This window comes from Venturia canescens, chromosome 4 (genome assembly GCF_019457755.1).
Source record: "Venturia canescens isolate UGA chromosome 4, ASM1945775v1, whole genome shotgun sequence".
Classification (NCBI taxonomy): domain Eukaryota; kingdom Metazoa; phylum Arthropoda; class Insecta; order Hymenoptera; family Ichneumonidae; genus Venturia; species Venturia canescens.
This window is the reverse complement of record NC_057424.1, coordinates 23,451,603-23,474,215: the sequence shown is the minus strand read 5'-3', so window position 1 is coordinate 23,474,215 and position 22,613 is coordinate 23,451,603. Positions and strand designations below refer to the sequence as shown.

Genomic DNA, 22,613 nt, shown 5'->3' with positions numbered 1-22,613 from the left:
TTTTGCCCCGAATTTTTTTTCACGAAATTCAGGAAACAAGGACTGGGCATCAATTTTGGGACTCAAAAATAGTTGAAAGACCATATGCTCATCAATAATGAAACTTGCTTAAATCCTTAAGTGTCCATTTTGCCCCATAGTACCCTAAATGAATAAGGTTTTTTAAATTATAATCCAAAGATAAATAATTGTACTTTGGTGAAGATGAATGGAAAAAAAAACTAAAAAACAATCTTTTATGACAAACCGAAAAAATCATAATAATTCAATGCTTGTAGAAGATTCAGTTTTCCGAAAAGTTATTCAACCACGAAAAATCGTGAAAGGATATGTGATGAATCCATTCATTAACAATTCCGATTAGTATAAAACTAATTCCAAACACTTCACGAACTTGATTGAATGAATGAAAACTCAAAAATTCGTAAATGATAAAGGATCGTGCGCGGTGGTCAGACTTCGAAAAATAGGCTAATGTTGCATGAAATGATTTTTTCAATTTTTTTTCTTTTAGGTGTTTAAAAATAAATATTACGAAATTGTAAGAAAATCGGTTACCTCCACGCGGATTTTTTTTTTTTTTTTTCTATTAAACTTATTTTTGACAAACGTCGATTTTAAGCCGACAATCACCAACAAGAGCCCGACAAACCATTAATGATAAAAAATAAGTTAGAAATTTAAAATCAACGGCCGAGCTCCCGGATATCTCAAAAACCACGTCTCCGGGATAACTGGTTGTTTCGCTCGTTTTTTTATCTAGAGTCGCGGCAGTTATATTTTCTGCGATACATGTACAAGCTAGCTCCATACAGTGTCGGTGCGTAACGGAGCTTCTTTGAAATTGCGAACGCTCGGATCTTGGCTTACATACACATGGTATATATACACTGCTTCTCTTCCGCTATTGCTGCTACCTGCACAATCGACCAGAGAGAGACTGACCCGCTATAGCGAGCTAGCACAGCACTACCATCAGTTCCGCGTAGAGACGGGAGTGAGAGTAATCGTGTGTCCGTGCCAATCGCCCACAACTGTGTTTTGCTTTTTTTGTCTTTGGACTCAGCTCAGTTGGGACTTAGTGTTTTGAACATTAAAATAAAAAACAAAGTAAGCAAGCTCTTGATTAGAACATGTCTGCCAGTGGTTCCGGAACTAAAAAGCAAAAATTAAACAATTCGTCGAGCCTAGTGTGCAACGGTACCTCCGGGATGCACAATGGAACTCATCACATTCGTAATCCGTTGATCGTACAGCCCGAAATGGCTTTCTACTGCTTTGACGTTTTGTACTCTCAGTTGCATCAAATCGATCCACCGAAATCACCCAATTTCAGCAACGAAGCGTTGTAAGTAGCTTATCGTTACCAACTTCAATGTCATCATATGCATTTTTTCATTCAATTTTTTTTCTCACCTTTGGAAATGTGTACGTCTCGTATAAACCTTTGTTACGTTCGACTTTATCAAACATTACTGTCTGTGGCCATCTCGCTTTGGTGTCCACACTTTCGTTTTCTCTCTGTCTCACTCTCAAAAGGCTTATTCCATATATATAATATGTATCGTTTGCTGCCCCCTCTACGTTTCTCAAACGATTCTCGCACGCGCGAACAATCCTTTGATTTGATATAATTAATCTTCAATAACAAAATGTTATGCAGTTCTGATTGAATGAATCGATGCAAGGTATTATTTTTCCATTTGACCTTCGTGGCAGCTGAACAAGTTGAACAGCTCAGCTGAAAATTTGCTATTCATTCTGTTACTTTGGCTAATAGATACGATTGAACGTAGTATTTTTTTAATGCAATATCTATATATTGTGGATTGAGCTCTGTTCTCAGTTACATGGGCTTGAAAGCCTAGATTACAAATTTTATAATTTCCCTATAAACTCAAATTTGTTTAAAAAATAAAAGATCTTTATGAAGCCAGAGAAAGAAATATGCCAATTCATGATGATAAAAGTAATAAGCTTGTCAAAGTACAAGAACACTCCTTATTTTATCCGTGAAACTCTATACTTTTTGTAAGGAATTATCAAAAATATATTTGAAAAGTTCTTGGGGCCTTCGATGCTGTAGCGTTCAATATTGATGACGCTGAAGTTTCCAACGTTGGAGTTCAACGAAATGAACGAAAAAAACGTTTTTAATTCACCAATTTTTTATTTCACGAATCGTTGGTGCAGCTTGCGAAACTACGAATCGCAAATTTGGCAGGGAACAAAATAGGAGGAATTACTGGAATTATTGGAGAGTTTTTTTCGATCATTTCGTTGGACTCCAACGTTGGAAACTTCAGCGTCATCAATATTGCCAACATGCATATTGATCTGGGATGAATTTGAGTCGCGAGCGAAGGTAGAATGTAAATTTCAAGAACATGAAATTTTACTGAGGATCAAAGCACAATCTTTTTGGCTTGCGGTATAGTCATGGCAAGAAAAACAATAAGAAAGATTGAGAATAGGAAGATGTGATATACCGATATCATCTGTTTTTCATAGACAAAGAACATAGATCTAGAAGTATCAAAAGTATCTGGTTTGCAGCCCTCTTTTTGTCACATGGACGATTGGCAAGGACATGCGACTAAGAGGCTGCATCGGGACCTTCAATGCTATGCATTTACATCTAGGACTCAGAGAATACGCTGCCACCAGGTAAAGATGCTTCATTGAAATTTTAGCCATTTTGTAAAGCAATTGAAACTCAGTATGTACATTTGGCTTGAATAGCGCTTTCAAGGATTCCCGTTTCAATCCAATCACGCGTGAGGAACTTCCACGATTGCACGTTACTGTATCGTTGCTGAGACATTTTGAGGATGGAGTTGACTACCTCGACTGGGAACTTGGTGTGCACGGAATCCTCATTGAATTTCACAATGAAAAAGGAAATAAGAGAACAGCTACTTATCTCCCAGATGTTGCGACTGAACAAGGTATTTCATTGCTGAAATTTGACCCTATTTTACAATCACAACCCAACATTTTACATCAATTTTAATGTGTTCCAAACACTCATTCATTCAGTTTTTGAGAAGAGAAAAAACGTGGGAATCAATGAGTTGGAGAAAAATAAGTGTGGAAAATGCACAAACATAAGAACTGGAAACATTATTCATATTCAACATTCAGTCTGTTTCTCTGAAAATCTGTTAAGAAGGTTGCAAAGTGATTTCAATCGTCTCACATAGTACTTGCACCTGCTGGAACAACGACGCTGAAGTTTGCAACGTTGGAGTCCATTTTTTAGATCATTTCGTTGGACTCCGACGTTGCAAACTTCAGTGTTATGATGGAACACTGGTTTTGAAAATATTCAATACAAGAATTTTTATTGCAAAATGCTTCAGGATGGGACCAGATACAAACGATAGACTCGTTACTCCACAAAGGTGGTTACAAAGGACTCGTAACCCCTGACATAAGACGAAGTCTTAAACTCAAGCGTTACCAGAGTGAAAAAATAACTGTGAGCTATCACGAGTACATGACACATTGGCAGAACAGAAGATGCTAGCAAATGGCCTGGAATCCTTCGCGGGATCCCATGCCTCATATTTCCCCGATGTCCGTATGTTACAATAGTCCATTTACGAACGAGACATCGCAGTCAGGTTACAATAACGTACAACAAATAAATAGTACAGCTAGTGCGCAACGGGGTATGTTCATGATCGGGAGACGTCCCGATCATTCCTATCTGCAATCGGGGACAACGAATAGTTTTCAAAATTCGGTCGTACCACCGATTGACAGCAATGCGGTAAATTGGTGGAATCGAGATCAACCGAATGTCTCGACGTCAAATCCTTGTTCGTGGATACAGCCTTTTCCTCTTTCATCGAGTATGGAACAACAACCTCGTTATCGCAAATGACACTGGCTATCTATTCCGTTCCAAATCTTTCGTTGTTTAAACTGGTGCCTCGTTCATGTCTTATGTAACATCGTACATATTATCCGTGTTAATTTCACTCACGGACCATCCTGAAATTCGTAGATGAAACAAAAAGCTATCTTTCGGGGAGTCGATTGACCTCCCTTGATCTCTTTTAAAAGCTTCAATATCTGATCCAAAATAATAAAAATCTCAATCATCGTTAGAGTATTCAAAACGAAAAAGAATTGGTATTTTTGATCGACCTATATCGGAGAAATTCAAATTCAATCGAATTTCATGAATTTCGTGAATCGATGGGTGCTTCGGATACGACTTTTATAATAGCAAAATCGATGCTAGCTCATCCAATCTTAAGTACCAATAGACAAGGACTCAACTGTATTCATTCAATTGAAATCTCGCTACGATAATAACAATGACGTATTTAGTAGTCAACATATTCTATCAAAGCTTGATTTTTTTTATTATTTTGGTTCCAAGCAACGCACTAATTTTGACACTTATCGTTAAACTTAAAGTTTAAACTTATCGTTTTTTTTTCGTCGTAAAGCTCTTTTTCATTATGGAGCTCGTTGAAAATCCATGTTTCATACACGAAGTAAGCCATCATGAAACATGTCGAATGACCACTTCAATCGTTCGTCGTTGTTTGTTATCTCGATTTCATGTGGCTTTTAGAACAATGGTGAGATAAAAAATCTCCGTAAACCCATCGATTCTCAATCGAATATCTTTGCAACAGAAGAGTAATCCAAGCTCAATATCTCAGTTCTTCTTACTCGAAAATTTCAGATTGTATCGATTGAATTTGAAAGAAACGTCAGATTTGAAATTGACCACATAAAATAAAAGTCAAACGACTGATCGAAATTAGTGTAAATATGGGCCTGTAAAATAAAAGAACGGCATGCTTCTTGTTGATATCACTCCTTGTTCAAAAGATTAGATAATCGATCATTACTTTTCCGTTATAGAATTATTCGCAGTTATGATAATCGCTTCGATTTTTTTTTCAGATAATATAGAAATTACGCAACACTAATAAGAGTTTTAATGGACTAATTTGATGAACTCATAATGAATGGATGGAATAATTGTTGTGTGCGATTTGTCGTTACGATTATAAATTAAAATTTAAAAAATATTATTTTACGATAATAGTGGAAGACTTCCAAGGCTATGGGAACGGGAAATAAAAAATTTAATTCGATTCACGTCTGCAGCTGTGAATATGATGGGTGGGAATCAGAATTTAGAATATATAGATATACAGAATGCCTGTTCGAAATTTTAGTCGTTCTAACTTCTGACCCCTCACCCAAAAAAACTAAAGAAACGACGACATCAGCGTAGTGTCCAATTGTTGTGCGATATGCAACAATCCCGAGACTTTACCGAGTTCTGTGATTTCACAACGTTGCAAGACGATTAAGCATGCTTTGCTACGCGTCAAGTATGAGTGAGTCGAAATTACCATTGAAAATGCGAATATGTCCGCCCAAATATTGAAACGGACGACACGGCAATATATTAGGAAAAAATAAGATAGAAAAAAAAGTTATGAGCGCACAATGTTCGCTGTTATAGCTAAAAAAATATTACGTTCGACGAATTTGAAAACTCGATACAGATCGAGTGACGATTGAATTTGACGCGTTCATGCGAATTCATAAAATCTTTCAGACACATTGCAAGTCACGAATGGGATTTGCATCGTTGGAATTTAGCAGAATTTTATTCTTGAATTTGCTTACAAAATTCCCATTGGGATTTCATCTATGAATTTGGATAAATGTCAAAATAGATTTATGCCATTTTTGCTCTGAGAATGTGCATAGACGTGTCCAATGTTGAGCAAAAAAAAACATATTTTTTTCCAGCCAGCGATGCAAACTTCAACGTTGTTACTAACGATCAATTTGATCCGACTTTGTGAAGCAAGTTTTCGTGTACTTTAAAAAAATGGATATAAGCACGTTGGGTGATGATTGTACAGAGATTCAAGTGTGAATAGCAAGAAAATAGCAAACTCTGAGTGAGACGATTTTGTCATTGGAAAGACCGATTTCACACATTGCTACAGAATAAAATGAAAGAAATGTTTAATTTTTCGTCATTATTCAGACTGTTGTGACAATTGTATGGAAAATCTAAAATAGATCGTTTCTTCAAGTGTTTCGATTGTTTGTTCAATTTTACGCCGACTACTTTTGGAATGCCACACAGCTTTTGACATTTCTGTTCTCCTGGTCAAGTGTCGCTTTGTTTAATTAATAAAGCGAAAAAACACTTCAATGAAGTTTCCCTTTTGAATTTCCCGTACGATCATACTTCACGTGAATTTTTATTGGACGAATTTCATTGTTTTTCCTCTTGAATTTTTGTTACTAGAAATTTGTATTATTACTGTAGAAAAATATTCGTTAGAGTAGACTATTTCTGTTTCTAATTGGTCGTTTTTATGCTCACTGATGAGCATCGAAATGTTTCAAAGTGGCGAGTTTAATTCTTCCGTGCATCGTCATTAACATACCGGCTCTACTCGTAACCCTTAAATCTTCGTTTCCATTTCTCCTTGTCAGCTCAATTTTATTAGCTGGTTTCGTTCACTGCCAATTCATTCATTGTCGTAAGCGATCTATTATAATTACCTATACTTATAAAAACAAAGAAATAAATAAAAAAAAGGAATGAGAATGAGGACATTGAGTTGTTAAAAGTTTTGTTGATCAAATTTAAAGTTACTTATGCACTATTGAATATGCAATTGCGCTGTTGTGTTGCTCTCGCTCCAATCTACAAATTGTACGAAGAAGGAGTGAGGGAGAGAAAAAGGCTTGTAATGAGAGAAGAATGAAGAAAAACATGATTTCAACTGCCAATAGCGAAGTTAATAAAAGCCTCAATTTGAATAGATCATTCATCGAGCTATTTTAAATATGATCGTCAGTTTAAATTCGTTGGATCGATCGAATTTTTGTGGGAAATTTAATTTTTCTTCAGCTAATTATGTAACTTGTTACAATATTTATGCTTGCTCTTTTTTTTATTAGGGTGTCCAAGCAATCTCGAAAAACTTAATGAAAACCGACTTAGTCACAATATTGAACGACACGACGAAACGTTATGTGCCTATGTGAATTCGGATCAGCAATTACATGTAAACAAAATTTTACTAGATTCAACAATATATAAATATATGTATGTATATATTTCACACTATTCTTGTCGAGTTTCATTTTTTTTCCGCCTCAATCTTATTTCATTTGTAGACGAGTCAAAATATCGTTACGATCAATTGAAGCGCAACTCGCGGAAAGTGAATTGTTTTTTTGCCTTGATGATTAACTCCACATTGACTAGAAAAAATAATAGAAGGGCTTCATATTCTACTGGGTCTTTCATATACAGTTTTCTATACTTCAGTTCGATTCGCAAACTGCGGGGAGAGGTGAGATTCACGGATGACTCCAAATTCTTCGGTTGCAGCAAGAGAATTATTATAAACTTAAATTCATGCCAATGGAAAATACCAGCTTGTTCGTTTATTTCAGATTTGCAAATGACAACACAGATTTCAACTGCAAGGTTGCAAAATATTATTCAAAAGATTACTATTTCAGGTATTTTATTGAGTAATTTCTTTGTCAGTATTTTGGTTTTTAGACAATTTCGATCTAATGGTGTACAGACTTTCAAACTCTCCGTAAGTTACAAAACCTGCCAACAGGACATGAGCCAATGTGAAAAACACTAAGTGTTTGCTCATGGGCATAGTAACTTTTTTCCACATTTCCCAATGACCTCGAAAATCTTTCCAATATGGAATCCTGGTTGTTCCATAGTGAAGGACGAACTGTTAAAGTCAATACAAAGTTCTCATTTTAATCAAAAGAACACTCCATACATAAAAAACAATAGGTCATTTTAAATTTAACTTACCATGGAATTTGCTATCGGTGACATTATCAAAGGATAAACCATTCCACACGCGACTTGTATTGCAGATGCTCTGTATTGCAAACACAAAGGACACTGTCTTCGGAACAGAATTATGTCTGCTGACACGAGCTGAAATTTATTTTTATTATTCTATTTCATTTAGACTGTCCTACATAACTTGGTTAATGTCAGTATTTCAATGCAGGTACTTTGCATGGGTGTTTGTAACAGACAATACATACTTTCAATTAAGAAAGAAGTTTTTCTAGTGCCAGAGACAAAAATTAAAGTTAATTCTACTCTTGGCGCTTTCAGCCTTCAATATGTATGGCTTTTAACGCAGGTCAGTCACTAAAATTTTTCTAAGATATGGGAACATGCCTTTTCTCAATTATTAAATATTTCATCTGATTATTCGAATTCTAAAAAAAATTATCAACTGGTAAATAGAGCTGTAAGGAATAAACAAAGACTTACTTGACAATGAAAAATTACACTGAGGATAGGTGGGACTATTACCATTGGTAATAACGAGGCGGCAAAACCATAATGACGGAGTTTCCAAGCTTTTCTAAATCTATTATGTATAAAAGTAGCACTCGCTACAGACAGAAATGCTTGAGCAGAAAACCCATATCGATACGGCCACCTTGAAAATATTGTTGGATGAATACCAAATATTTCTATATCGATAAAATTAAGCATATACATAATATTTGTGTTCATAGATTCGCTGACAAAAATGATCATATGTGTTCATGTGGTAAATAGAATAATTTCAAAATTATTTCACAAAAATGAAATTACGACGTATCCTAACAATGTAAAGTTTAACGTTTTATTGCCAAAAGTATAAAAATCCTTGTATGAAAAAGAAAAAAAAATTAAACAAGTTTTTCATAATTACACGTCTGTTTTATCAGGCCAGTTGCGGATTTGTTCCCATTGATAATTTAGAGCATCCGCACTGGAAAGTTGAATAGCACCTTTCGGAACTGGTCCTCTCGATGATTGCAATGCCATAACTATAAAGTCGTTATTTGTGTCAGGTCAACAATCATAAACCCACATAACTGACATAACCTTCAACGAAAATCACTGGATTATTCGAAATTCGAAACTTTTGCAATCACGGCCATTCTGAGTGCTGTTTGTGCCACCGGCCCACCGGGTCTAATGTGGATGGGTATATGCGTGTGTACGGATGTTAAATTGGTCCAAAATTTTAATTGGAACAAAAAAGATATGCAACTGGACGGAAGATTTTCGAAGGTCTATGAAGAATTATCTATGGTAGGTATGAGAATGGAAACAGATAGAGATAAGAAAACTGACTGAGCGCCCGACTGAGCGGATGAGCTTTTTATCTCGTTGATCTCGTCATGAAAATCACAATAAGTAAATGTATTGAATTTTGAATGTTATTCAAGTGACATAAAGGGTGAACAGAGATTTTTTTACAATTTTCCATGATTGTAGGATTTTTTAATGCAACATACAAATAAAATGACTGTAAAAACAAAGAATCTACATGAAATCATATAATCGGTAATAACGGACCCGAACTTTCAAAGCTGTACTCTACAATGTCAAACTCTGTTTTCCTTGTTATCCTCAATATAGATAAATCTTATTAATAACTGATACCTAAGTATATTCTGAGAAATTAATAGAGTTCGAGCTATATGGACGTTTTCACATCTCTTATCTTTTGAAACTTGAAAGTTGGATAAAAAGGGTATATGTATAGTGAGAGAGAAAGAGCGAGAGAGAAGAGTGCGCCACCTGCCTGGTACTCCTCTTTGCCCCGCGTCGCCGCGCGATTATGGTCAGAGTCGCGCTGCCTAGCGAGGAATGTGGGAAGCGTTGATTTTTTATTTCTCCTTCACTGAAGGAGTAAAGTGTAACTAATTTAGTGAAATAGTTACGATTTCGTCTCGTGTATTCTCTCGCTTCCGACGAAACTGTGAGTAATCGAAGGATCGTGTGACTCGTCGGAGAATATTTATTCAACGGAATATCATAAATCATTGAAAATACACCTGGTTTCTCCTCGCTTTCTTTCTCTCTTTCTCTCTCTATCTCTCTCTTCCTCTCCATCTCTGTCTCTCTGGCAGATGCTCAACTCTGATGTCCTTTTGTTTATTTGTGCTCGGCATCCCCGAGAGTTCTCTTTATATACATTGTAAAAATACAGTGAATACGTATGTAGTAAAAGTGTTCATCTTACTCGTTTGGTTGCTCTCTAGTAGTCGCAACTCGCAAAAAATGACGCGATTCATTTTGCAATAATTGAAGAAAAATCACGAGAATACCCTTGGTGGTATGTGTCTGTTTCTGGTATCTCAAACATTCCTTAGTGTTGACACCTACCTCTCATACGTACCCCCGCCTGTCGCCCCTCACCTCATCTCTCAGCTACACGAGACCTCTGTATACTTGAATGCTGTTTTTCCATGACACACTATCTATTCCATTTCTGTTCAATCGTAATTGCTATGTCTCTCGTGTTTCGTTCACTCGTCCACCATATCCACCGCTATACGATTTACATACTCGCGAAATAACGAAATTTCGAAATCTCGTCAATGTCGTACAATCTCAGAATTCTTGAATGTATTTGTATTTATCACGATGGTGCTAATAATTTAATAATGAACTTATGGAAATTGCTATGCTACTAATGTGACCTAATTCAAAACTAGTGTGCTTGAAATAATATTGAAGAACGTTTCAACAAAACTAAATAATATCGAAATAAAAATTCATATATTTTTTTATTCGTTGGAATTTATATTTGACCTTAAATTGTTACTGTTTTTTTTTTTTTTTAGATAACTGACAAAGTCTTAATAAAGTATATCCTAAATGAGCGAGTAACGACATGAGTTCGCTTCAGCAAACTGGTAGATTTTTGCCATTCTCAACCAACAATATTCAGAGAAAGCAATTATCCACTCAAGGTGCAGTTTTTTTTATTCAATTTTTTTTCTTTGATCCATGAAATTTTCAATAAATTCTAGTTTCAGGACCTTTGAGAATTATTTATCTTGATAAACGGTATATTATTTTTAGGTGGATTGCCTCAGAGTTTGAGCGGAAGCGACACCGATGTTTCTACTTCCAATGAAAATTTGAGCAACGAAGAACGCTACGTTATAAGACACACAGCACGTCAAGAGCCCCAGGGCCAAGAAAATCAACAGCAAAGCCCATCGAGATCTTCCAGCCATAAAGAAAACATACCAAATATTCAGGTAATAATTGATTTTTTAACGTCAACATGATACATGTTGTACAATGATAACATTTGCATAATCAGAACACACCGTTAGATCATCCAAAGAACGAATGAATTTTTTCATCCGGTTTCTCACAAGTTAAATTAGCAAAAAATATTGAGACAATTTCGAATGTTGTTACATTCGTGTGTTACAACTTATAATTAGAGATCTTTTTAAAAACGTGAAATATTGGATTAAGAACAATAGAAATGCAAATGTAGATATCTAAAATAAAAAGGAAAACACTCTAAAACACACTTGAGATGTTTTTTAGTAAATCTTTTTATATTGTTGCTATATTGATAATGATTACCTTTCTTCCAAAATCGAATCAATTTGTGAAATGTACACAGGGGAATATACACAATAGAAGTAGTTTGAAAGAAAGCTTGAATGGTTCGAATCGGAATAGCCTGAAGGAGAGTCTGAATGGCTCAAATCGAAGCAGTCTCAAAGACAGTATCAATGGTTCCAATCGAAATAGCTTGAAGGACAGTTTGAGCAATCGCACGAGCATTGGTTCGAACAGGAGCAGCCTCGATGTATCGACGAGCTCGTACAACACTCTCATTATTCACAATGCCAATGACGAAAATGCATGGTCACCGTCCGGTCGGTAAGACAATTATTATCCCCTAAATCGCGCACAGTCCATTATTATGTAAAATTCTAGTAAAGGAAGGGTAAGAGGGAGTAAGAGAGAGAGAGAGAGGAAATTGAAAGCGAAACGCAAAGAATTTACTCGACGTAACAAATGACGAATTTCATTGACATACTTCAATTGACCGTTGAATCGAGCAGATTGTCGGGTATAATACGAGAACACGGAGATATGGGCTATTTGTATTGCGAAGGCGGGGGCAAAGGTCACTCGAATAGTCCGACAATGCAGTCACTATCGAGTTTACAACACGAGGATCGTTACTACGATCAATCGAGTAACAGCGGTTGTCAAGAAATAACGGATATTCCCGACGATTATCTTAGTCAATCTCAGGTGAGAGAAAACCTTTAGGAAAGTCATGAAATAAACAGAAATAAAAATGACGCTGAAGTTTCCAACGTTGGAGTCCAACGAAATGATGGAAAAAAACTCTCCAATAATTCCAGTAATTCTCCTATTTTTGTTCCCTGCCAAATTTGCGATTCGTAGTTTTTCAAGCTGCACCAACGATTCGTGAAATAAACAATTGGTGAATTAAAAACGTTTTTTTCGTTCATTTCGTTGGACTCCAACGTTGGAAACTTCAGTGTCATAAATAAAAGATAATTTGGATTTGGCGAATGAACCCACTGGTAACAACTATGATTGGTAACAGGTCCTGAAACATCTTGCGAAAGAAGTCAAGGTACCGGCCTACGGGAAAATAGCTAGTAATGGAAGCAGCTTGGAAATGCGGATCCGAGATAACGATCGTGGTAAACAGAACTCCAATGAATTTACCGAAAGGCAGCCACCGTCTTACACATCTACGCTGTTACCATTGAAAAGCAAACATCGACTGCTAGGACCTACCGAAAAGCTTACGCTTTCACGATCACAGCCCGATTTATCGAGAATCGGAAAATTGGATCTGGACAATTATGATTTACGAGCCACATCTCCGCGGTTATTATTTATTTTTTTTTTTGCACGGAAAATATTTTCCATCACACCGTTGCACGTTATCGCGGGACCGTGATGGGCGTTCAGCTTCGGTTCACGCAGTTCTACCCAGCAAAAATTTGCGGTTGAAAACAATCAGTCGTAAGCCATAAGTTAAATTCTTCTCATATTAACGAGAAATGACACTGTCCGGTAAGAATGTTCATGAATATGGAATGTTATTTAACTCGCGCCTTACAGTTGTCAAATTTTTCATCGCTCCCACAAGTAGATTTGAATATGGATGAATTTTCGAGTGTTTCCGTTATTTGAATGTTTCTCACTTCGCTTGACACAGTCCCGCGCGCATTGACAGTGACACTGTCGCTCTAACGAGTAGTAACGTCATGGAACCTTTTTTCGTGGAATTTCCATTGTTGGAGTAAAAATACGGCTATTTTCTATTTTAATATTCATTAATTTCATCGAATTTTCATCCAAAGGCCACAAACGAAAGGTCGAGAAGAGATTGAAACCGCTGTAGGCGAAACTTGGCCAGCTTCTGAAATGGTACAAATCGTGATACAAGAAAATAGCGCTTTGAAGCTCGAATTGGAGCGTTGTTTCAACAAGGTTGCAAAATCACAAAAATTGGAGCTCGAAATATCGAAAGTACATCGTGCACACGAGGAGTTGGCTGCCTCTTGTGAACGCCGTGAAAAACTCGAACGTGCTGCGAGGTTAAGGCTTCAGAATGATTGTCGAAGATTGACAGAACTCAATCGTGCGCTGCGAGATCAGATCGATTTGATGTCCTCCCGATCGGATAATCCACCGATTGTTGAATCTATGAGAAAAGAATTGACACAACGGGAGTTATTGATAGGTCAACTTATAACTCAGAGTAAATATACTTTTTATTTTATCTTTCGTCGTTTTTCTTTCACTGCAATGAATGTCGTTCATTAAATGAGAGGCAATGTACAAACAATGTACAACGTTTAATTGGTTATTCTCGAAGTTGTTATGAATTTTGCGGATTTTTATTTCCTTAGACAAAGAATTGGCAGCAGCTAAGGAGAGACAGGAAATTGAACTTGCAGCTCAACGAGCAACTCTGCAAGAACAACGCACGCATATCGATATATTAGACACCGCACTGACCAACGCACAAGGGAATGTTGTACGATTGGAAGAAGAGGTATGTTGGCTGCTTTTTTTAAATAAATTTATATTATTTTCTTTTCTTTTTATTGTATCTTCAGGACGAATCATATTCACACGACCAACACATTCATAAATAATCATACTTTTTTCTTTTGCTCACGCGCAATGAGTGAATGACAGTTTTTCCCGAACAATTCGTTTGCGACTGAATTTTTAAGGATTTTTCGTCAATTCCCTTGAGCATTGAAATTTTAGTGTGATATATAAAAGACAAAAAGAACACGCAATACAATATAAATGATGGTTCATTTTCCCCCCTTCGTTACAGTGTCGCAAGAAGCAAGTTTACGTGGAGAGAGTCGGGCAGCTGCAACGAGCTCTTTCGTCGTTGCAAGCATCGAGCGATAGACGCGAAGAAACCGAGCGACAGTTGAGAGGTCAACTTGAAAAAGAATTACGCGAAGGTGGAAACGGAGGTTCCCGGGGATACGAAACGTCCAATAATGGCGAAACGATAGCGGATTTGAAACGAAGATTGCGCGAACGCGATGAAAAAATTATGTCACTCGAGGGTGATGTTACGAAATGGGAGCAGCGATATCTCGAAGAGAGTGCTTTGCGCCAGGCTGCGATTGATGCTGCGAGTCTTCCCAAGTATGTATCCACATATCAAGCATGTACTTCACCACTTAAAAATTATTTATAATCATAAACCTGCATTGGATATTGTTGTAATGGTGAATGATCGTTTTTTTACTTTCTAACTTTCTTAGAGACGCCAAGATAGCCGCATTGGAAAAAACGAGTCAGGATTCTGAGAAACTTATCGCAGAGGCTCGATCCGAAAAGATGCGTCACATGGACGAAGTTCATGCTGCACAAAAAAAATTGGCTGATCTCGAATCTAGGTATTGTCAAAATCTGATTGAATTTGTTTTCCAAAACGATGGCGTATCATGATGGTTGGTTTGAGAAAGATTCAAGTATTATCGAAAAATAACTTTTCCTCATGGATACCTGTTAAATTTTTCAGAATGAAAGATCTCGAGTCAAAACTGGCCGAGAGAGACGCGATGATTCGGGTTCTACAAAAACATACGTATGACAAAGACAGTAGCAGCAGCAGTGGCGTTGGAAGTTATCCGGCAGCGCACTCGTCTCATTCCAGTACATCAGCTGATCATACAGGACTTGCGAGTACTCCGGAACTCGGTAAGTTGAAAAAAAAAAGAATATTCGTTTCGATGATGATGTTTGGGATGCCAAAATTTCTCAACTTCAACCGAATTTCCGTTAAAGCGTTACAATATTTTAGAAAAATCTTGAAAAATTTGTTTTTTGTGCTACTTCCCGATTGGGTTTGAGGAAAACTGTGATTTTTCTTATTTTTTGGTCACAGTGAGCAGCGTTTTAGGTGGTGCAAGTGGCTACGGTAGTACAGGCTCGTACGGAGTAACGGACAATTACAAATATAGAAAACAGGGTAGCTTTGAGCAAACGAATAAGAGTCTTGACGATCAACTGAAAGAACTAGATTCCCAACTACTCAGCAAGGTAGGCAGAATCTCCAATGTGTAGTCGTCGTTCATGCGAAAAAAAAAACAAAAGCAACCGAACAAATCAAATGAAAAACAAGATCCTATATCGGTGGAAGCGTCAGTTCCTATCCAAAATTGTTTTCATTGTTCACTACAAAATAACACTCGAATTATCGTACGTCTTTATTATTATTATTATATAGTTTATTATTTTATTTTTTTTCTTTTACCTACGAAGTCAACGTGACAAGATTTTACGCAGGTACGATTGGTATCTAATTTTATTCTCGTGCAAAATACTTATTAGTCATTGCAGGCCAGCAAATAATTGCAAGTCATTCATCAAAAGGTATTTTTTTTGTAATTCGTAAGACGCTGGGCGTGCCTTTTTCCCCCAGTGGCTTGAGAGTAGCCAATCGTGTTTGGAAGTAAAGAAATCGAATGAAATCGATAACCTCGAGGGTCCCTAATACGAAATAGTTTCAATATGATTTACTCTCAAGATCACTCTCCTCACACTACTGTATGGTTTTTATTAACATCATATATATATATATCGTATTGTTTTAACATCATTTTTTATTCGATCCCCTTATTTTCGTTCTTAATTTTTGAAAAAATCATTTGGTTAATCAATCGCAATACGTCAAATTTCGTCATTCGCCCAAAGCAAATAAGCGTTTTATATTGTTGGATATTGACGATAATTTGAAGACATGAGAAAAAATGCTTTCACAATTGATCGCAACTGTTATATGAGCTTTTACCATTAATACCAAGCCATAATTTGCGTCTCATGTTATATTTATCCTTCGCACAAATTGACCAATTACGAAAAAAAATACCATTGAAAAAAATATATACATATATATATGAACTATTTGACGAAGAAATAACACAGTTTAGTTTATTTCTTGTAATGCCATTAATCCGTGTTTCACTTGTTTTCTTTGTTTTCATTTGATCTTAATTCTTTGATTGATCCAATTAATTCCTAAACGTCTTTCTCCTTGAAAATGAAGATCCTCATCCTGAGCCGAAACAATACATAAATGTGTACGCATGCACCATTGTGTGTGTGTGTGTGTGTGTGTGTGTCTGCGTGCGCTCTTGTGAGTGTGTGTGTAATCGAGAGAAACTAACGACCGTTGTGATTCCAAAATCCTCACTCGCCGCATCCTTGGTATCTCTCCAACACGGGCGTTTTTTTCTCTCTTTTTCAGAGGGCACTTTGCTGTTTTCCAGGATTCTCTAATCCAGGCACTGCGTCGAGAAAAGGAAAAATATCCAAGCCACTATTGGCGGGTGTAGATAGCACAGGTAGTTCGAGTACAGCGTCGAGCAAGAGTCGTTTGTTGGACGAATCGGTAGTCGAGGGAACAACGAGCGGTGGAGGAAGCGGCGGCGGTGGCGGGGGCAGCGGCAGCGGCAGTAATGGCGGCGGCGGTGGCGGAGGTGGTGGTGGTGGCGGCGCCGGCGGCGGTATATTGGAGTTCGCTGCTGCTGCAGCGAGGCTCAAGGGCACGGTGACGCGTTTATCGGATGATAAACCGGAGGACATGATGTTGCTCGAGAAGCAAGGTCGTAGCTCCCAGAGGCAAAGAATGCAGGAGGGTGAGCCACGGAGAGCGGGTAGTTTGCCACCGAGTTCCTTGCCGAGGCCGCCGAGAACGATTAAATCGATTAATTCGCGTTACTGTCGCTTGAGCAGCGACACGGAGACGCGAAAAAAATCGGACCCTGGTCCTTCGATCGACGCTGCGTCGATAAAGACTACCGCCCGTGATTCGGACAATTGTAGCCTCGAATACGGCAGGCTTTTGGCCAAAAGTCAACGTCGCAAAAAATCGATCGGAGCCGAAACAACTTTCTCTACCAATTCGTCCTCGTTCGTCCAAACGAATCCCACCGGTTTGAAAAAAACATCAGCCAGCGGAGCCGGCGAATACGAACGATTGAACGAGAACGATCGCAAGAAACAACAGAGCGACGTTAAACACCGAGAGACTCAAGGGCGCTCCTTGATACCACCACCGAGCCGTCGGATCGGTGAATACGGTAGACTCAGCGATGGCGATGCCAAAGCTACCATGAGAAAACAAACCGGTAGCTCGCGTGGCTTGAGCACCGGTAGCACTCTCAGTAGCAAAAGTGGTACCCGTGATTCCGGTGGCACAGCCAGCAGCGAAGCTTCGACCTACTCTCTTCCCCCTACCAAGGCTAGATCTATACCTCGCCCTAATAACTACAGAATACAATTTTGAATCGGGCGAAACGCATCTCTGCCTTACCTTACAGAATCACTCGTCCCTCTTTCGTCTTTTCTACATATTCGTTATATTCGCCTCTAAATTTCGGCCAACTTTCCACTCAAATTCACACCTCGGCATTGAGAAAGGCTAGATGAGGTTTCACCCTTCGCCGCATCCTTTTTTTTATCGTTTGAAAAGTAGTTTCGCGGGAGAGCAACGAGAAGGGACGAGGTTTCATCATTTAAAATTCAGCCAGGTTTCTCTATCTTTTTTTCTTTCATCGAAGATCAAAGGCAAAGAATTGACATCGTTCTGTTATTCAATTATTCGTATGAGCTCACTCGCAGCTGGCTTTATGTGATATTCGCGGTAAATACGTTACACAAATTTGTATAGTCGGAATACAAAAAAAAAAGTCACAATTTTATTGATCATAATTCATAGAACGAGCATTTTCGCAGCATCATTTTCCCACGAACGCTAATAATTAGGAAAAAAAAGTCAATTGAGAGCGTGCATAAAGAAATTTTGCGAAATACAAAGAGAGGAAAAAACTTATCCGTTTAAAGTATATTTCTGGCTCGTAGCGTATAGTCCAGGATGCGGCGAAAGGCTAAAAACAGAAACGTAGTTTGAACGAGTTGAAAAAATCGGTTGAAAAATTCCCTCCCAAACATTCGTGCCACAATGGTACGAACGCGTCGTCGAGCATTGAACAAAACTGGATGAATATTCACGCCGAAAATGGGTGCGTTGCTTGAATTTTTTTTCTTCAGTAAATAATCGAGCGATCGAATAACGAGCGAAATATTATTTTCACATCGTTTTTACTATGTACTACGAATATCACAATAATGTCAAAGCATTCAACGAAAATTGAATGTCCATATAATCACTTGTTCGATCGTATTGCAAATGAAATCATTTGAAAAATCGTAATTTCATACTAGCTTTGAAAGCTAACGCGTGCCTTTGATACAATTAATACAATGCGTCGAATTGACATTCGCGCATGGCCATCGCCGAGATTGCTCCGCGGTACAACACCGTACGAAGCCATAACAAGCTACAATTAGTTTCTCATCAAATTATTATTAACTTCACATCTCCGAAGCGTTAAGGATTTTTGTCCCCTTCCTACTTCGTTCCCTCTCTGACGAGCGAATTATTACGCCATAATAAGAAGATATGTCTCATTGTTAGTAAGACCTAGTCATTACCAAAGTAACTTTTAGCGAGGTGACGATATTTCAATTCACGACGTTGTTCTTTCCTCTATTTTTATCACGAGTCTGTCGCTTCTAAGCCTCGCTCAAATTTTCGTGCTCTCAAATTTGCCGAGTCAACAAATATATCGGACCGCGACACGACTAATGGTTACCCGTGCGTTCCGATCTTATGAGAATACATTTCCGCGAGCGTGCCTGAATTATTTCTCGAACTAACGTTCTTCTGACAGGTGGGGGTCAGTACGCTTTTTTTTACTGCACACTCGTCAACCACGTCCGCGGTGAACTCGTTCCCGCACAAATGACTGTAGATGTCACAAAATAAGCAACGAGTGCCGTTTTCTTGTCCATTTTGGCCTAAAAAGAGACAAAAAACAATTGTGCCTTCGAAACGAAGAATACAGGGTGGTTCGAACGAAATGTTCCAAAATTTTCCCATCTTCACACCATCATTTCGTAAATTCACTTTGCCCATGAGACTGAGATGAAAAAACAAACAAATAAACAGTGAAACGAAATTCATATGGTTCGACAGGAAAATAAAATCCACTCCTTTGTATCATTCTTCAGTTTTGTATCATGTACTCATCTGTACATGGATTTATTTCTTCATTTGTGAAGTGAGCGATACGTCGATTCGTAAAATCTGAAGATAAAAAACGAAACACCAAAGTGTTGTTCTTCTCACTATTTTTAACATGCAGTTGACAAATCATACTTTTCCCCATTTATAGGTACGCCCTTTTTGCGACGTATACACGTACATGTATCATATAAGAAAAGAAAAATTCTATACAAAAGGCTCCTAATATAATAATCATATTTATTTTACTTGTCTGTTGAATGAGCATTCGAGATCCCGCTCTTTAACACTGAAGCGAGCGTCTCGCATATATTCGGATGAGTTTATATACGCAGGATGTTATTTTTAAATATAACGTTAATATCGGATTGTGATTGTAGCGTATAGTTTAGTTGAGTAGCAGTAAATACAGAAATAAGAAGAAACAATTTTGACGCGTATCTTGAAAATGTTAAATTTACCCCGGTGTGCCGAAAAGAGATTGGTATAGTGAATAATTTTTCAAAAAGTATTCCTTTTGTATTTACCTATATTTTTCTATTATTATTTATTCGCAATAAAAATAAACGATGGGTGTATTCGATTGTTGTCCATGGAATAAGGTGTTTTGTGTTCCACTTGAAAATCTTGTTCGATCCAAATTTTGGTACTCGACCCCAAGACTTTTTGTGCTATTGTGAGAATGTTTACCGAATGACGCTGAAAATTGAGAAACTCATAACAATCCCAAATACGTTGTTGATTTATCGTTGAAAACTCATTTATGAAATTCTGAATGTGATGACAGTGCGAAAGACGTCTGAAATGCTTTTTTCGATATTGATGAACAACTCAATACCAAAATTTTCATACGCTTGTATATTTGACAAAGAACCCAAACATCTTCGGTTTTCATGAAAATATCGATGTAGCTGTGAAAGAAATCACCCTGAAATATTTCATATAAACGAGGCTTTGAAAAATTTATATAGAGAGTGTGAAAATGTACGAATGACGGACCAACGTTAATAAAATCTTTCGCATAATAGTAACGTACCAATCTCTACGGTATCAACGGGCCGAAGAAGTAGATAGAAAAATAATTCATCCATTCTGTTATTATTATTATTATTATGCTTATTATTATTACTCTCAATATCATTTCATAATTATTGTAATAATTTGAGATTTAAACGAACAAAAAAAGGATAAAAAGTCCTTGCCAATGCATAAGAGCTGATAGTTGTTGATAGTCTTGCATTAAATACGAAATCTCAATGATTGTGCGTACTAATTGTGTGCGAATGCATATTCTTGTATGTTGTATATGGGCGGGCAAGCGTGCGCGCGCGTGGGTGCGTGAGATTCATTTTCCGTGTATTAACGTATGTCGATAATTCAATATTTCGATGTATCGAGAATTTCGTCGATGGCAGTGAAGTTTAAGTCGTTAGAATTCGACGGGAATTGCCGCTTTCGCGCGTACGAAACGCATGGTGTTTGGTCATTCGTTTCAATGACAGTTCGCTGAAAGTTGAATTTCCAACTTTCAGTTAACGCAACGCAGTTATTATATAAATTCGAAAAATGTAGTCCATTATTTCTATTCCATTTCGTATTTATGAACCAAGCTGTTTTTCGTTACCACGAAAATCGTACAATGTGTTTCGTATGAAGAACAAACAATTCATATTCCAATAACCACAGTGAAACGCAGTGAGAGTCGTTCAACTCAACTGAATTTTCCAATCGCTAAATTTTTATACGGTTATCCTGTAAGCTGAAAGGGAACCTCCTAGATTCCAAAGTGCACTGAGAAAAAAAGTCATTGGAACAACGAAGTGTGACGTTAAGGGGTGCCAATGAAATATACGATCATGGCAAGGTTAAACACGATAAATCGAGTAAAATAGCTTTAGATTAAACTGCAGATTCATTCTCTCCGAAAAGAAAACTCTTCCAATAACATCAATTGCTATTGAATCAATTTTTTTCCCAGTGTGGGGTAACACCACCATTTTCTCGTTCTAATGCATCGAATTTAAAAATTTGTTCACTTCGTTATCCCTCAGAAATCTTGAGCCACGAATAATCGGGGACATGCTTTTTCGATTCCATCGATGCAAACATACAAAAAGGAACTCTTCGTTATTTAATGAATAGTAGACAAACAGCATCGAAAGCGACAATTTGCCACGAAGAGAAAAAGGCGAAGAGCGTTTGTGTGAGTGGGCGCGCGCGCGCACGCGCGCGTGAGAATGAGAGAGTGAGATGAACGAGTACCGAGTATAAATCTCGTAAATATGCAAGAATACCAAAATCTAGTATCGCCAAAGATGCATATCTACTCAGCCCCCGCCTTCCTAGCCCCTATCCCGCGTCTCTATACGTCGTGTCCAAATATTGTTCCTAAAATATTTCCGCGTGTCACGCGTATAGTGATCGTCGTAAGTTCGAAAAACGACGACGTAACTGTATTAAGGCGATCGCAGAACTCTTTTAACGTTTGCTCTCTATTTTTTATACGGCCGTATTAGTGAATTTCGTCGACTCATTCATACCTCTCAAAAACATTATTTATTCACGAAAATTCCGTTTCTTCCAATTCATTCTCAAAGATTCGAATGAATTTATTTTATTAGCGGTTGCCACCGTTAAAGTCTCAAATATGGTTCTTCACTTTTACAAATCAAACGTCATTTTTATTGGAAAATATTAATCCGCCCTCATCGATTTTTTTTTTCATTAGAAAAAGAGACAAAATGAATGATCAAAGTGGCACAACCGTGGCGCAAAAACAAAGACTCTTCCGATTCTCTGGAAAATCAAATAAATAGAAAAAAATAAACAGGCTAGAAAATAGAAAGTTAAGCGAAAATAAAGTTAGGAAGGGTGTTATAAATGCGAAAAAGAGCGCAAGGTTAGCGCTTGTATGTCTGTTAGCTTTACTAACCGGAGAATAAACCATTAAAAATTACCAATTATTGTAAGTTTTTATGGATATAGAAGCTTCGTATAAATGGAACCGTAAAACAAAACGCAAAATAGAAAAAAAAACAGGAGGAAGGAATGACTATAGTCGATCGATGTACAGGAGGAAAGAAATACAAACTGTTGAAAGTTAAGGTGGTTCATCGATCT

General features: G+C 37.4%; 3 protein-coding genes across 4 annotated transcripts; 2 read left to right on the top strand and 1 right to left on the bottom strand.

Annotated features, from left to right (window-relative positions):
• The first annotated feature begins 970 nt into the window (after nucleotides 1-970).
• On the top strand, nucleotides 971-7,135 carry LOC122410007 (AMME syndrome candidate gene 1 protein homolog). The gene is made up of 4 exons (XM_043417973.1): nucleotides 971-1,348; nucleotides 2,557-2,667; nucleotides 2,743-2,948; nucleotides 3,363-7,135. Exons 1-4 carry the CDS (start codon nucleotides 1,134-1,136, stop codon nucleotides 3,527-3,529), a joined length of 699 nt encoding a protein of 232 aa, XP_043273908.1. The 5' UTR covers nucleotides 971-1,133; the 3' UTR covers nucleotides 3,530-7,135.
• Nucleotides 7,136-7,426: 291 nt separating this feature from the next.
• On the bottom strand, nucleotides 7,427-9,183 carry LOC122410008 (uncharacterized). The gene is made up of 4 exons (XM_043417974.1): nucleotides 8,763-9,183; nucleotides 8,333-8,504; nucleotides 7,856-7,984; nucleotides 7,427-7,769 (listed from the first exon to the last, which is right to left on the bottom strand). Exons 1-4 carry the CDS (start codon nucleotides 8,876-8,878, stop codon nucleotides 7,542-7,544), a joined length of 645 nt encoding a protein of 214 aa, XP_043273909.1. The 5' UTR covers nucleotides 8,879-9,183; the 3' UTR covers nucleotides 7,427-7,541.
• A 467-nt stretch (nucleotides 9,184-9,650) lies between these two features.
• Nucleotides 9,651-22,597, top strand: LOC122410238 (uncharacterized). Of its 2 annotated transcripts, none has more exons than XM_043418368.1 (13): nucleotides 9,651-9,821; nucleotides 10,690-10,818; nucleotides 10,931-11,112; nucleotides 11,493-11,755; nucleotides 11,941-12,136; nucleotides 12,459-12,748; nucleotides 13,228-13,628; nucleotides 13,780-13,925; nucleotides 14,220-14,545; nucleotides 14,665-14,799; nucleotides 14,925-15,103; nucleotides 15,291-15,445; nucleotides 16,653-22,597. In XM_043418368.1, exons 2-13 carry the CDS (start codon nucleotides 10,740-10,742, stop codon nucleotides 17,691-17,693), a joined length of 3,393 nt encoding a protein of 1,130 aa, XP_043274303.1. In that variant the 5' UTR covers nucleotides 9,651-9,821; nucleotides 10,690-10,739; the 3' UTR covers nucleotides 17,694-22,597. The 2 variants fall into 2 exon arrangements, with proteins under 2 accessions (XP_043274303.1, XP_043274304.1); XM_043418369.1 differs by lacking the exon at nucleotides 9,651-9,821 and adding an exon at nucleotides 9,881-10,178.
• Nucleotides 22,598-22,613: the final 16 nt, after the last annotated feature.